The 16,527-nt window shown below is 33.3% G+C and overlaps 5 protein-coding genes and 1 non-coding gene across 6 annotated transcripts; 3 read left to right on the top strand and 3 right to left on the bottom strand.

Moving 5' to 3' along the window:
• Positions 1 to 702: 702 nt before the first annotated feature.
• TPHA0H00240 (alpha-mannosyltransferase) lies at positions 703 to 3,192 on the bottom strand (the record flags this gene model as incomplete). Its single annotated transcript, XM_003686621.1, has 1 exon — positions 703 to 3,192. One exon carries the CDS (start codon positions 3,190 to 3,192, stop codon positions 703 to 705), a length of 2,490 nt encoding a protein of 829 aa, XP_003686669.1.
• Positions 3,193 to 5,819: 2,627 nt separating this feature from the next.
• Positions 5,820 to 5,893, top strand: TPHA0Htrna6I. Its single transcript has one exon. It is a non-coding gene; the product is annotated as a tRNA-Ile (tRNA).
• A 617-nt stretch (positions 5,894 to 6,510) lies between these two features.
• Positions 6,511 to 11,442, top strand: PEP1 (type I sorting receptor; the record flags this gene model as incomplete). The annotated part of the gene is made up of 1 exon (XM_003686620.1): positions 6,511 to 11,442. One exon carries the CDS (start codon positions 6,511 to 6,513, stop codon positions 11,440 to 11,442), a length of 4,932 nt encoding a protein of 1,643 aa, XP_003686668.1.
• A 353-nt stretch (positions 11,443 to 11,795) lies between these two features.
• POP8 (ribonuclease P) lies at positions 11,796 to 12,269 on the top strand (the record flags this gene model as incomplete). The annotated part of the gene is made up of 2 exons (XM_003686619.1): positions 11,796 to 11,845; positions 11,915 to 12,269. 2 exons carry the CDS (start codon positions 11,796 to 11,798, stop codon positions 12,267 to 12,269), a joined length of 405 nt encoding a protein of 134 aa, XP_003686667.1.
• Positions 12,270 to 12,394: 125 nt separating this feature from the next.
• APN2 (DNA-(apurinic or apyrimidinic site) lyase APN2) lies at positions 12,395 to 13,999 on the bottom strand (the record flags this gene model as incomplete). The annotated part of the gene is made up of 1 exon (XM_003686618.1): positions 12,395 to 13,999. One exon carries the CDS (start codon positions 13,997 to 13,999, stop codon positions 12,395 to 12,397), a length of 1,605 nt encoding a protein of 534 aa, XP_003686666.1.
• Positions 14,000 to 14,309: 310 nt separating this feature from the next.
• On the bottom strand, positions 14,310 to 16,013 carry RFT1 (glycolipid translocation protein; the record flags this gene model as incomplete). The annotated part of the gene is made up of 1 exon (XM_003686617.1): positions 14,310 to 16,013. The coding sequence occupies one exon, from the start codon at positions 16,011 to 16,013 to the stop codon at positions 14,310 to 14,312; it is 1,704 nt and encodes a 567-aa protein (XP_003686665.1).
• Positions 16,014 to 16,527: the final 514 nt, after the last annotated feature.

The following is a 16,527-nucleotide window of genomic DNA, read 5'->3' as shown; positions in this document are numbered from 1 at the left end:
ATTCTAATCAAAATAGTACAATGTTACTATATGAATAAAATAATATAAGTGTGAATTGATTTTGTAAAGTTACTAGCTATCTATGCATTCTCAAGCAATCTTGGTTTCCTCAACCTCTACAATCCTTTAAAGGTAACTATTCCAGATTCTTTCATGAGTAACATAAGTTAACTAATGTTTGAAGAGAAGCTTTCAAGCTGCACAATAAGATTATTTTAGATGCGGTTAATGCCGAAAATATTAGATCCTATATGGTATTACAAATATATGCGGACAATGAAGATAGAAATATGCATATCAATATGCATAAAAATTGTACTTTCTGTGTTATCTATCCTGGAAACAATATACCAGGAATTAACTAAAAGCGTCCCATAAGTAATGACACGTCCAATAATTTAATGTTACTAATAATTATAAGTTACAGGATTTATCAATAAAAAATAAGTTTAGGATTATATTAAGCATTCCTATTTTATTAATCATTACTACAATTAATTATTACCTCTCAAAGAAACCAAATCCAATATCATAATAGAGCATGATCATGTGAGGATATAAGCATGTGATGGGAAGGTTGCTAATTTTTTTACAACTCGAAGTTTAATTAACCATATTTTCGACAATAGCTTTTAGAATAAGATAATTTTTCAATTAGTTGAGTACTTATCTCTCATTGTCAACCTCCTTTTAAGGTTACTTTTAATTCTCTTCTTCAGCTTTCTTTTCAGCTGCTGCCTTAGCTTTCTTTTCAGCTTCTTTTTCAGCTTTCTTTTCAGCTTCTTCCTTAGCTTTCTTTTCAGCTTCTTCCTTAGCTTTCTTTTCAGCTTCTTCTTTTAAAGCCTTATCCAATCCAGATAATTCTCTTGCCGCTTTCTTTATTGACTTAATATCTTGATCAGTAATAACTTGAGTGACGTTAAAAGTAGCCCAGACAAAATTCAAATCATCTACTGTCCGTTTCACTTCTGGATCTAGGCGAAATAATTCACCATGGACTTCATCTTCCTCAAAATTCAATTTGTTGGACGTTTTAACATATACAGCACACCAATTTATATTTTTACAATGATTGAATTTCTTATCCCATGATGATCTCATAGTGCCATCAGCAATAATTCCATAATCTGTTTTTATTGGAAGATACTCATAATAATCCCTAAATGACTCAAAAGATTCGAACTTGGAAATGTATCCTTTCAATTTAGGGTTTTGCCAATCAGCAGCTGCAAAACCAGGAAATTTACAATTGTTTGCTCCACCATTCATCCATAAGATGCTTTTATCCTCAGCAAAATGAACAAGTTGAAGATTGCAGATTCTTTTTTGCACACGTTCTCTAGTGTCCGTTTCAGTAAGAACTTCTCCAACTGTGCCTGCTCTTACAGGATAGATTGAGAATGGTGCACCCGATGCTACAAAACCGAGCCAAAAAAATTCTTTATCACCATGAGAACACCCTGCGAAAGGTTTATATAAGTTCAAATTTCTTGATATCAGCAACGGAATGATATGATTTTCTTTGTCAAGTGCCATTAACCCACTCTCTAGTTCGTGTTGGATGTTATTATCAAAATAGCTTTTAAATACAAGTTCCTCTGTAGTTAAGTCTGTCTCTGTGAGGTTTTTGAGAATGTAATTATTGTCGAATAAAGGTAACTTACCAAAATAAAATGATTCTTGAAAATTTGGAGAAAGTGTTTCAGAAATCTGCGAACAAACTTCTGATTTACCTATATTTAAGAATCTATCTCTAAAAAATAATGTTCCTGTGTTTTTAAATTGTTCTGTTTCAAAGTAAAAGTTTGGATCCATGTAATTGACAGTATCTGTGTCAAGGAACAAGACTTCTTTAAGTGGGTTCAATAGCAAAGCTAACCATTTGTTCTTATATTTTGTAAATTCGTTCACTTTTGAAGTCTCGATAGAAGGTTTCAAATCGATAAACCAAATATCCAACTTTGGATAATTCTTAGAATTTGGAATATCCACATCATAAGATCTTGCTACACGGTGCAACTTATGCATTGTTTCTTTCGAGACATCATCATTTTTAAACATAAAGAAGATCGGTAGCGTAACTTTAGCATGTCTAGCGGCCGCAAGCCATTTCAAAGCAGTAACCAGTTGATGGTCACTCATTGAGATGATGATACCTCTTTTCCAACTAGGAATCAAATCTGAGATGGAGTTCCAGTTAGTCCAAATAGATTTTTTCACATCATAAGTGAAATCCACGAATGCGGTTTCCGATGGGTTACTTTCGTAATCAGAGTAGGTACTAAAGGACGTAAATGCAGTCGGGAACGAGCCCTTTTCGTACCAAACACCATCACCTCTTGAGTATCTTGGCATAATTTTATTAAAATCCTTTGCAGATTCGAATTTTTGTAAATAAGGAAACATCCTTTGTTGGAATTCGAGGGGATTAATCTTGTTTCTATCGCTCTTCCTTCCTAACTGCGACTCAAGTATGGAAACAACAGGATTATGTTCTATAGATCCGAACATCTTAGTGATATCAAATTTGTTCTTAATGAAACAGAAATCATATATTCTCAATCTTTCATTGACTAAATTTAGATCTTTCTTCCTCATTGTCATTTTTGTCTTTTCATCAACTTTCACTTCTTTCTTCTGTCCTTGCTTATCTACACGAATAGTATTTAAAACCAACCCATGTTCGTGAACATCATTATTCCAATCTGGTTTTGTCTGGTATAGATTATTGAAATAAAATTGACACTTTGTGAATGCATCTAAATCTCTGAAATAACTACCTGAGAACAGAGATCTAAATGACGACGATTTTTCTGCTTGATCATGGATATAATTATCATAATCAGGAATGCTATCAAACGGAGAAATTGGATCTTCATTGAATTCATTAATATTTTCAGAACTAGATAGGAATTGCTTTTCAGCAATAGATTGCCTTAACTCCGGGAAATAATCTTCATAATGTGGATTCCAATCTTTATTGTTTGCAAAATACTTAAAATGACCAGCCTCAAACAAGTTATTACCAATTGTGAAGGTGAAAAAGTCTATATTTTTTAAAAGTTCAGCCGATGACTTATCATGGTGGCTAATACCGACGATGATTAGAAGCACGACAAGCAGACCCAGCAGCTTAAAACTAGTCCTGATACCTTTCCTGCTCTTCAAGATCCTAATAATAGACACTCGCATATATCAAAGGGACAATAAAGATATAAAGTTCTGTTCGAGGCGCAGAGAAGTGAGAGGAAAGATACAAGAGACCTCATAACAAAAATAACTGAGGTCCTAATATACACTGTTCTTAAATGAAAACCACAGATCTGAAATGCATTTGATAGGTTTTTCATTCCTTTGTTGTAATTTAAAAATCATTCATTTAGACGTTGGGAATTTTAATGAAACACCAACAATACCTGCATATTTCCAGCAGTTAAACCAAATGGAACTTCCCCATAAAACCTGCGAGAGAGATAAACTGTCCAGTTCCATTATTCTGCCTAACCTCTAGGCTCGCGACACGGTTCTTCGCGGTGCGAGGGCGGTTCCCTCCTTTAACTCCTTCCTAGCCCCTCTGCCTGAAGGAAAAACAGAACACGGAGTCCGTTCAACAGTTGATGTAGGCGGTGGTAACTAACGTTGAAAGCTTCAAAGAATCAACCTAAACCCTCTAGTTGCTGGATGGTTGTGTTCAGTACCTGTTGTCCTCTTCTGTTGATAACCTTGTAAGCTCATAAGTAATTCTAGCATTCTGATAAAACCTTCAGGTCCTACCACGGTTCAACAGGTTACATGTATATTGTTCCTACTATTTATAGATAGATGGTACGAAGGATATATCTAGCTGTTGTCTATGTGTTAGCCTAGGTTTATCGCTGGGTTTCCTTTTTAGTATTTGAATTATTTATATGAAGACTGTTTTGGAATAAAAACAAGCGTGCATTGTTTTAATGTTACGTTGCAATACGGGGTTCCTATGCCAGGATATAAACTAAGGCTTGTTGACGAGTGCTTGGATAATTTATCAATATTAGGTATAAGTACTTGGGATGTCTTATTTTAATCTATGTTTTATTATCTTGATATTATAGAATCAATTAAGCTTTTGGATCTTTGCTCCCTCTTTTTGTTTATATAATAATATGAATATCTAACTTGTAGAAATTGACATGATTTTGTAGTATGAATTAGGCGACTATTTATGCTTTTGGTGTTCGACATGCTTTCGATGAGGTTTTTTCTGTGGGCTCGTTATCGTTAAATTACTATAATGACATGCCAACAACTACGGTTTAGGTTGAGGTAGATTTCCTGACTATAGAATCGACATCTTATACCAATAGTTGTTAGTTAGGGCATATTGCGTAACCTGCCACTGGGTCTCCAACCTGTTAGGTCCCCGATTGCCTAGAGACTGGATTCTATAATTCTAAGACTAATATACTCAACAACTATTACCAAAAATGTGGTAATATAAAGTTCCAGGAAGTTGAATGGCTAATTATGATTAGTAATTGTTATCACGAATACTTCACATAACCAATAAAACAAGTAAACGTATAAATAGACGACCTATTTATACATCTAGGATTTGAAATAATCATGCAAGTATCTATTATATATAATATACAGACAAAGAGAATCAAGCTTTGTTGAATATAAAATGAATAATCAAAGATCCGATCCTGCGCTTCCCATCTGCCATAATATAATAATCCGTATTATCTCTGTCTATCTATTATATTGCATTGCCGTCATAATGTTGTTTATTGTAGTACCCATATTACAATATTGTGTAAAAATAACAAGTCGAGTCATGCCACTAATTGAAACAAGGACATAATCCTATGAAGAAACCTTAACAACAAGTAAATAACTTTTGCAGGTAAGGAGATCCTGACTTCGGAAAAAGTTATAAAATCTGAAACATGACAAAGTTATTGCCAGAATTATTCTAGTGTATGTGACTGAAATAAGTGTTTATGACACTTGAAGTTCGGAAACAACTTGTCACGTACTAATTGGATAGAAAGTTCTAAAACAATCTTCCAAAGGACAGATGAAATCTTTTCACTACAATATACACGGCTGCGTGATAAATACAGATGTGCAATACAGTACTAAAGATCTTAGGAAATAAATGAATACGTACAAGTGTTCATTCAACTATAAGATAAACTCATATATAAGGAGGACATCTAAATTCTACATGGATTTGTATTAAATATATTAATAAAAGGACCAATCGATTATTTAACTATTAAGAAGATGGACTATGCTAGAGCAACTAACATGCCTAACGACACTAACTTTGTCAGAATTATTGTAGTGTATGTGACAGAACTAAGAGTTTATGACACTTTGAGTCCAGAACTAATAGATCACTTACTAATGGAAAGAAGGTCTAGAACAATCTTTCAAGTGGTAGGTGAAAATTTCTCACTACAATGTAAATGGCTACGTGATAAACACAGATGTACAATACAGCACTAAAGAGCCTAGGAGGATGAATGAACACGTACACATGTTCATTCAACTGTCAGATTAACTCATATATAAGGAGGGCATCTAACTCTATATAGAATAGTTTAATTACACTAATAAAAGATCAATCGATTATTTAACTATAAAGAAGATGGACTATACTAGAGCAACTGAAGTGGCTAATGACACTAACTTAGATGTTGGAACTACCCAACATAAGCTTGTTACTCCACAAACTTAGATGTTGGTACTGGCCAACATAAGCTGTTTCTCCACAGTTATTCATTTAGTAGCATAAGATTAGGAATATATCAATACAAAGACATAATATTTCAGGTCCCTTGGCCCAGTTGGTTAAGGCATCGTGCTAATAACGCGGGGATCAGCGGTTCGATCCCGCTAGGGACCATTTTTTTAAATTTAAAATCTGTATATATTATACTGTCTGATGTAGTTAGATCTAACTATTGCCCACCTCTACATTATTAACATCCTTCACCTTAAATACCCCACAACCAGCCAATTACATACTCAAAATTGCAAGCAATTTACATATTTTCCGACCATGTAAAGGAACCAAGAGTCACATAATACCACCTCGGAAACCGTCAAATACGGACACCTTCCCTTGCGCCAAGATCTTCAATTGATTACTCTCACAACTACAGTGAACTTTCAATAAGATCACTTGCCATCTCAAGACCTTGCTCTTAAGTACCATAAATAACACCATCACATCATAACATCATATACCATTTAACCTATTACACTTAGCCTACTTTTCGAAATTTTTCTTGCTATGGGCACAAATAATGAAAAAATGTGAAATTAAGGATTAAATAATTGCAAAGGAGTTAAAATTCATAAGCTGATAAGAAATCAATTAGCTGATACTTTAAACATATAGCACATCTATATACTTTACATTTGAATTATTAGTGGTTACATAGATACTATCAAAACAAAAGAAAACACAATACGTACAAAAGAAAGCTAACAAGTTACCACTAACACTTCAATTAGAAAATGCTATTGAGTAATTTGATTATTCCTCTATTGTTGTTGTTTTCTCAACTTACTATTGCAGCTAGTGTTGATAATGCACCTGTAGTTAATAAAGTTAAGAGTGGATTCAGTTATTTATTGACTTCATTCGACGATTCCTCTGTGCTACTAAGAGTTGAAAAGAATTCATTATTGAGAACAGAAGATAATGGTAAGAGTTGGGAGAAAGTAAAAATTGATTCCAAAGACAGCAAAGTTGTTTATGTACATGTGGATGAATTATACCCAGGTTCAAGAGCAAGTCTACGTACTGAATACAACGAGACCTACATAACAAATGATAAGGGTAAAACATGGACTAAACTGAATATTAATGTGCCAAAAAACATGAAGGGACCATCTGATACATGCTGGATTAAATCGCATCCTTTAGATAACAAAATTCTTCTAGCTTCTTGTAGAAGTTTGATCAAAGGCGATTCCAGTAAGAATACTAGTTTCCAAAATATGTATATGGCTCAGCTTTACTTCATTTCTACCGATACTGGTAAAACTTTTAAGCAAATTGACAGTAAAATAGATTTGAGTGGAAAGAAAAATATCAGAAGTTTAATAACGGATTGTAAGTTTGGAATAAGTTCCTCTAAATCTATGCTAACAAGTTTGTCGGATACAATCGTGTGTAAGTCCAATTTGGTTCAAGGAATAGAACAGAAGCCAAAAGAAACTCAAAATAAATCCGATACTGGAGCTAAAGATAAAAGGGATGACTATTTATATAATGTAAAGCGTGCTGCTGGTACTATTCTTTTTAACAATGGTAAGTCAAATGATCCTCCGATGACATCGGTCATGACCGAGTCAAAATATTTTGAGATCTCAATCAAAAATCCATCTAATACCAAAATAATAGAATCATTAAAGGAGAAAACCATAGAATCTTTTTTCGTTTTTGATCAACAATTGGTTGCCATAACAATTGATGACAGATATAACAAAAATTCATCTAAGAAGGTTTGGATTTCAAAAGATGGTAAAGAATATAAAGAGGCCCACTTACCAACCCAACTAAGGTTTTATGTTGCTGGTGGTTTACGTGAGGATGCTGCAGGTAGACTTTTATTAACAATCAATAGGAAGAAAGGGCAAAAATCGAAAAGAAATGATTATGTCACAGAAATTCTCATATCTGATTCTAAGGGTGAGAAATTTTCAGATCTATCCTTTATGGATACGACAACTTTAGGTAATTCATTTTTCCAAACTTTTGCGCACCTTCCAGGCACGATAATTGGTACATTTACCTCCATGAATAGTTTTCATGGAGGGAATAGAAAGGATGACTCTAATGAAAGGAAAAAGAGCTCTCCTTCAAAAATTACAAAAATCAGCATTGATAATGGAAATTTCTGGTCAAATTTAAAAGTTGTCGATCCTGACAATAAGAAAAACTTTAAGTGTGACATTGATGATTATGAAAACTGTTCCATTCAACTTTTAATGGGCGGTTTTGTGAGCTCAGAACCAAGTGCAGGGATTATAACCGTAATCGGTGTCGTATCTGATGGTGTGTCCTTTAATTGGGATGATGCTAAAACATTTATTTCCAGAGATGGCGGTGAATCTTGGCAGGTAGCTCTTGATTTTCCTAGTATCACAACGTCTGGTGACTACGGTAATATTATTGTCGCTGTTCCTTTTAATCCTGAATCTGATGGTGATCCTGAGTCTGAGTTATACTATTCTCTTGATCAGGGTCGCAGCTGGACAGAATACCAATTAGAAGAGCAGATAATTCCTATTGAACTTATAAGTACCACCTTAGATGGTTCAGGATCGAAGTTTATGCTTTTGGGTATGGTAGCTGATCAAGCAGTAAATGTCATAATAAGTAATCCTGATGATGATGATGACGAGGATGGCGATAACGATACGGCATACACATTTGTATACGCAATTGATTTTTCAAAGGCGTTTAACGGAGAAAAATGTAAACCTTCTGACTTTGAAACATATTCTTTAGCAAGTGGTGAATGCATTAACGGCGCAAAATATTCAGTACAAAGAAGAAAAGCTGAATCAAAATGCCTGGTTGGTACAACTTATAAGGATCTAGAATGGATTCAGGAAGATTGCTCTCAATGTACTGAAAAAGATTACGAATGTTCATTTTCCTTTAAAAAAGGTGAAAATGGAAAATGTGTTCCAGATTATAAATTATTACAATTATCTGGACAATGTAATGGTGCTAAAAACAATAAAATCACTCTATCACCTGTTCAAAAGCTCAACAATAATAAATGTCAAAAAGAATTAACATTCGATAATGTTGAACTTTCTTGTGAAGAAATAGGCTCCCCTGTCAAATCTGGAGACAAAATCAAGGTGACTGAAAATTCAATCAATTCAAAAATTGAATATTATAAATATTTTGATACAGTTTCAGATGAAGCATTACTGATAGCTACATCTGATAGACAAGTTTACGTTTCAAATGATGGTGGTGAGACAATCAAAAAAGTTGAGATAGACAGTGAAATTATTGAAATTACTTTTAATCCATACTTTGATTCCACAGCTTACTTATTTGGTGATGATGGAACCCTTTATACCACTCATGATAGAGGTCAAACATTTTCTTCAACAAAGCTTCCAAAATCTAGACAATTGGGATTAGGTTTGAATTTCAATGCTCTTGATGTCAATCAATTCATATACTATGGAGGTAAGGATTGTAAATCGATATTTGATACAAAGTGCCACTCTGTAGCTTATCTAACTAAGGATGGGGGTGAAACTTTTGAAGAGATGCTTCGTGATGGTATTCACTGTGATTTCGCAAATACAATATTTACTGATCCATCCGTTAAAAACATGATCACCTGTATGACATTAACTGAAAATCGTACCGGAAGGAGCTTAGTGCGCTCTAATGACTATTTTAAGACACAATCTGTTGTTTTTGATTCAATTATTGGTACTATGGGTACTGGTGAATTTTACGTTGTAGCTGTTCCACATGGCGAGAATGAATTGAGAGCTTATGTCACTGCTGATGGTATTACCTATGCAGAGGCACAATTTCCTGCTGACTTGAATGATATTAGACAAGAATCCTTCACTGTTCTTGGCTCGGAATTTGGATCAATATTTATGCACTTGGCTGTTAATATTGGGGCAGGAGAAGATTATGGCCCTTTATTGAAGTCCAACTATAACGGTACCTCCTTTGTTTCTCTAGAACGAGCTGTTAATAGGAACAGTCAAGGGTTCGTAGACTTTGAAAAAATTCAAGGCCTTGAAGGTATAATTATTATAAACACTATTGGAAATGTCAAAAAAATGGAAGATCATTTGGAAAACAAACAATTGAAATCAAAGATTACTTTTAATGATGGATCTGATTGGGTTTATATTAAACCTCCGGCTAAAGATTCTGAAGGCAAAAAATACACCTGCAGCGGTAAAAGCCTTGACAAATGTTCATTGCATTTACATGGCTACACTGAAAGAAAAGATGTAAGGGATACTTTTGCATCAGGCTCTGCATTTGGTGTCATGTTTGGTGTTGGTAATGTTGGTCCTTATTTATTACCAGAAAATGAATCATCCACATATCTTACGACTGATGGCGGTGTTACATGGTCTGAAGTTAAGAAAGGAAATTATCAATGGGAATATGGTGATCACGGTGGGATTTTAGTACTAGTCGCCAGTAATGTAGCAACAGACACCATATCATATTCTATTGATTCAGGCAAAACATGGTTAGATTACAAATTTACTGGTGAAAAGGTCATAATTGAAGATATCATAACAGTACCACGAGACTCATCAATGAGATTCTTACTGTTGGGTAAATCAAGCTCATTTAAAGGTGGAACCTCAAAAATTTACACCATAGACTTTGCAGGTAGCTTTGATAGACAGTGTGTTTACGATATTGAAAATGAAAATAATGATGATTTTGATTATATATCTTTCAACCCCTTGAAGGATAATTGCTTATTTGGTCATCAATTAGAGTATTTGAAGAAAAATAAGAATAATTGTTTTGTTGGAAGTGCGCCATTAAGTGACTCCTTTAGAATAGTAAAGAATTGTTCTTGTACTAGAAATGATTTCGAGTGTGACTACAATTATTATAAAGCAAATGACGGAACTTGTAAATTGGTTGAAGGTTTATCTCCAATTGATCCAAGCGGTGTGTGTAAAACAGATAATGTCTTTGAATATTTTGCTTCAACTGGGTATAGAAAAATTCCATTGTCTACTTGTAATGGTGGGTTGAATCTAGAAGGCAAATCAACACCTCGTCCATGTCCCGGTAAAAAGAATGAATTTAACAAGCATCATAATTTAAATGGGTACTCTTTTTCTGCTTTATTTATCATTCCGTTTATTATTATAGCCTTTTTAACATGGGTGATTTATGACCGTGGTATTCGTAGAAATGGGGGATTTTCTAGATTTGGTGAAATCAGACTTGGCGATACTTTAATTGAAGATAACGAATTTGACAGAGTTGTAAATTCGGTTGTAAGATCCGGATTTATTGCATCAACATCTTTATATTCTGGATTCGAAAAGGTAAAATATTTTATTAAAAATCATATAGATAGGTTACGCAGTAGATCATCAGATAGAAGAGGACCAAGCTACACAACTCTTTTTAATGATCAATTTCTAGACGATGCTGATGACTTATTAGAAGGTCATGACGAAGATGCAAATGATTTGAATAGTTTATTGAACCAAGATAATGATTTTGATATTGATGAAGATCCGCATGACCCTCCAGAGTTTAGCACGCCATTCAGAGACGAAGAAGAGGCACCAGTCGAAAACGTTGATGACGAGAACCAAAAAAGTACTGAATTGACTTCTGATGACAATAATCAACAAAACGATGATAATAACCATAGTCCAGTTGATTCAGATAATAATAATTGATTAATTTCACTTTTTTGGAATTAATTTGCCATTTTTCAACCAATTCATATAATCCAATTCTATATTTACCTCATTTACATGTATATATGTTTTATTAATTAACTATAATGTATTAATAAAATAATAATCTAAAACACTTAATAATAATCAATTAGATCACTTAATCATTATTATCTTCATTTATTATCATATTAACTTCTGATCTAACGATACCGCGATGAGCTTCTGCATATTTAAAATTCGACGAACTTAACCTTATAAAATAAACTAACGTAAATTGTTAATATAAGTTAGTTATTACTTGTATGTAGAAGAGAATACATGCAACAGATCACATTGAATATTGAGATAGTATGAGTATAAAAAAAGTTTCACCAGATTGGTACTATTTCAAATTGAAACTGTAAGTAGATATGCCACATTAATTTTTTTATGCTTTTAAACACATTTACTAACTATTCAAATTATATAGAACATCGCAAGATCCAAAATTTGATGTGGATGTGAGATTTGATGAATTGACTTGGAGAAGATGGTTGAATGCTGCATTAGTGAAGTCATATGGTATTTTTGGGGAATCAATAGAGTATACATTTTTAAATAGAGAAAATCAAGTTGGATACGTAAGAGTAGGGAAAAAAGAAAAAGACATGTTTATAACTGCATTATTCACATACATATCTACAGATGAACTGTTTGAGGTTCCTTTAGTCATGAATATATTACAAGAGACAGATAGTATAAGGTCATTAGATATCCAAGAAGACGATAAACTTTGGTTACGAAGGTGTATTGAAGAAGAGGAAAATGATCAAGAATGTGAATAATTCACTCTATCGTGCATTCTATCGTATAAACTTTTACGTAATTTCAATATGTACTTTTACTAAATATAAAAAGCCTGTTTAATGAAATCATAACCTTGCATACATTTTCAGAATGTCACTAATATCTATACCCATTCAAAATGGTCACAAGAAGAATCTTCATTATTAGACTCACCTTTTGGCCTTTTGCAAGCCCAGAATTTTTTTCCATAATTACTACTTGTCCTAGATGTCTTCAATACACATTTTTCACCATGCTTACATAATGGCGCATCTGATAATCCATATACTTTGGCTAAAGTAGTTTGACCGTTAACGATCACTCTTTTTGAATTGATGTTAGCATACCTTTTTAGTATCTCTCTTCCTTGTAATGAAGTCCTCTTTTTGGCTGTTTTGTTTTCAACTTTGAAAAAACTTTTTATTGATGAGGTTTTATTAATTCCTTTAGTCATCTTATATGAATGATTAGAGGATTCACTGAAGCCAGGTGCCATCTCCACTTTGCTTTCGTCAGCATTACTAGCCGTTCCCTTTAACATCTCAAAAATATTTTTATGCGTTAATTGGTATTTATACCTGGCTTCAAATCTTGGTATTTTAATTTCAATATTTGATGCGATGTCGGTAGGCAATTTCATATCTAAGTATACTGGACAGTGGTCTGATCCCATGACTTGTGGTAATATATTTGCGTTTTGTATTAAATTTTGGTATCCTGAACTTAATAATATAAAGTCTATCCTTGAACCATAATTGATAGATCGAGTATTTTTAAGAGTATTCCAAACAGTGTACATTTTTAATCTTTTCTTCGACTGAATAAATCTTGTAGTATCTATCATGCATCCATTCTTGGATAGATCTGCGATAAAGCTGTCTGTTATTATCTGGTTCAACAGTCTTCTCTGAACTCTTTCAGGTTTCAAAATGAAACTGCTTGCCAAATCTGGGTACTCATTTTCTATCATATTTCCAGTAGTCTCTGGCAGTATTCGTATGCCATTAACTTCCAATGCTTCTGCTTGGTCAATTAAATCACGACATATATTCAAATCACCCATTAAGACTACTTTTTTCCCCATTGACTCCAAATTCCTTATCCTCTTAAACAATACTTTCAAAAACTTTATTCTAAATTGTTGCCCTTCATCAGTCAATGTTGAATTTGCTGGGCAGTATGTAGAAATGATAACCATATTACATGCTAATTCTATAATAACACACCTTCCTTCGCTATCTAAATGTAATGCCTCACTTTCATTATCGTAACCTAACGAATTATATCCACCAATTCCAATATTTTGATCATCTTTATATCGTATTTCCTCTTGACCATTCTTAACACTCAAGCAGCCAGTTATACCTTCTTCAGCTTTCACCACTTTCATTGAATCATGAAGTGGATGGTCATCAGGAAACATTCGAACCCAACACCCAACCCCAGAATATCCCTTTTTAACAGTTGGCAATGAAATGAAAGAATAATAACCATCGACTTTTCCCCATTTAGAAATGCTCAACTTCTCTGTCTTTAATTCTTGAAAAGTAATTATATCAGCATTGAAATAATCAAATACATTAACTAATGATTGGTTCATCTGTGAGAAGGGCTGATAATGAAATAAAGTACGAATACCATTGACATTAAATGTGACCAATCTAATTACCTTATCTTCTTTATCAGGAAGTTCTTCCAACCGTGACCTAGCGGCAGTGTTCTCACTCATCTTTCTCAAAGTTCATTTAACACCACTGGAATCTTCTATAGCCTAAGATTATCACAAATAATCTTGTTATCTAATCTTCTATTAAACATTTAAAACTGAATTAATTATTTAAAATCATTTATTTTTAACTGATGAGTTTTTTTTATGTAAAACGAACTTACTGAATGTGCCAGTAAATATTAAAAATCTATGAGTTGAAGAAAGATGGGTGTGTTAATTAGTTTCACCTGGAGATATTCGTATTATAAACACTCCTGTTAGTGGTAATTTAGATTATAATCAAGAGAATGTACATTTCTTACTTAGTTGTTTATATAAGTTTTGCCTCCGAACGTTTATTTCTGCCCATTAGTTGTTGAATGGCTCGTCTTTCTTTGAATAAAATTATACCTAATAAGACCAATGCAAGTGTTATATTGATTGCTAGTTGTTTGAAGTTTCTAACGTATCCAATAATCCACCAATTCACGACACTTATGAGCAAACCGGATGTCAAGATTGTTCCAAAGTTCCTAAAATTGAATAAAAATGATGAAGATTCAGTGTATAATTCTTTGTAAAACTTATGGATAAACCATCCACAATATGATATACGTAGAATCATATTGATTATGTTACTTAAAATCAATCCTGAAATTGAGAGGTCTAAAAATGAAATTAGCAACCAGCAATTGAAGAAAAATATACCAGAATAGACCATCATCACGTAAGATTGTCTTAAAATTTGATCACCATTAGCTGTACTTTGGAAAAAACCTTCGAATATACCATTGATAGCTAAAAATGGGATATAAAAACAGTATACCCTCATAGTATCCATTAAAATGGTAGTGGACCATTTTTTACCAATTAAAAATTGTAATAAAAATGATGAATTTACTGGCCCAAAAATAATGATCAATAGCGACAAGTATAAATAGAATTTAGTTAAATTAACTAAAACTTCCATGGAGAGTCTTAAATTCTTTGATGTTCTAGTGTTAGTCAATAGACGTGCCAAAAATAGACGCAAAGATTCCTCAATTGGCGAAAACAATAATCTAGTCACCAGAGAACCATAATTGGAAAGCAGAGAGTATATACCTTGTTCTTCTACTGTACACATGGAATTGATAATTAGTTTATCACCTTCAGTCAATAAATGTTTGAAACACATTTGGAAATAAACTTTCTTGAAATGTTCTAAAATATCTACTTGGAAATAATATGGTTTCTTACCAGGTGACTGTGATATTTTTTTTAATCTAACATTGAATAGATTTTTTGGCTTGAAATTAATTAAATAGTCAATGTAATAACATAATAGTAATGCAACAGAATGTGTTAATTTTCCCAATGAAAAGGCTAAGATGGCAATACCCTCTTTACTGACTTCCAAATCTTCAGCCAAAATGTTTATTTTATACCAATTATTTTCTAAACCGTACACAACAATGAAATTAACTACACAACCAACAGTAGTAGAGATAGTTTCAAATTTCGATCTTGTACCAAAGTTCAACATGAATTGATTAACCACATAAAAAGGCTCACTAAGTAGCTCGATTAGAATACTGATCCAGATTAAAAAAATCGAAGTTGTGAAATAAGGTAACGAAACAAAAAATGAATTAACGTTATTATATTGCCATGTAGTCAACACGATTGACAATGGAATCCCGATCATGAGTGGGACCATTGCAAAATTTACAGCGATTTGTAACGTATTATTTGGAGAATTTTTTTGTTTCTTCACGTCCAAAGTCATTTCTCCATTGTTGTCCTTAATTCTAAGTGTAGATATCCTAATTGCCTCTCTACTAAAGAACAGAACAGTTCCTAATAAAAATTCCAGGAAAGCTGTAATACCAAATATTCTTGGCGATAAGTATCTTACAAGTAAATTATTCAACAAAAACGTTACTATTTTTGTGAACAATTGTCCCATCATAAGGAACGTAGCAGCTTTTGTTGACTTCTCTAGTATCACCTCACTATTTAGGGCATTATCCGTATTTGAATGTTCTTTCTCCATGTCGTACTCTCTAAGAAACAGCTCAGGTGTCTACTGATCAAAATTTACTGTCCTTAGTGCTTAATGAAATGCAAACGAAACAACCTAAAGATCAAAAAACCAATACACAATGCAGGTCGACACACCAGGTTCTGTTTAGGTGACGCTTTGCAACCAATAGTCAACTAAAGAGCAATATAATTCAAGTTAATTATCTGTCTTTAAATGTAGTAATCTTCACTTTTAATTTTGAGATATCGATGCCCGCTTGGCTCTTCGGAGCTTAACGCTGTAAATGGGAAAGTGAAACTTGTTATTTTAAGGACAGTATTTTTAAAAGTTGTGAAAATGGTGTGTGGTCGAGTCATGAAGATCTCTGCAACAGGTTGAAGGGCTACAGAGACATCCTATATTTGTTGAAACAGTTCTTGAAGTACTGAATTTCGTTGAATACACACACGCACACACTGCGCTCGCTATGAATGGGAATGTTACTTTTGCACCTTCTGGTGGTCCTGGTGCGTCCAATGGAGGA

The sequence above is a fragment of the Tetrapisispora phaffii genome, chromosome 8 (genome assembly GCF_000236905.1).
Source record: "Tetrapisispora phaffii CBS 4417 chromosome 8, complete genome".
Classification (NCBI taxonomy): Eukaryota; Fungi; Ascomycota; class Saccharomycetes; order Saccharomycetales; family Saccharomycetaceae; genus Tetrapisispora; species Tetrapisispora phaffii.
The sequence above is the reverse complement of the archived record's forward strand: the minus strand, read 5'-3'. Positions and strand labels throughout refer to the sequence as shown.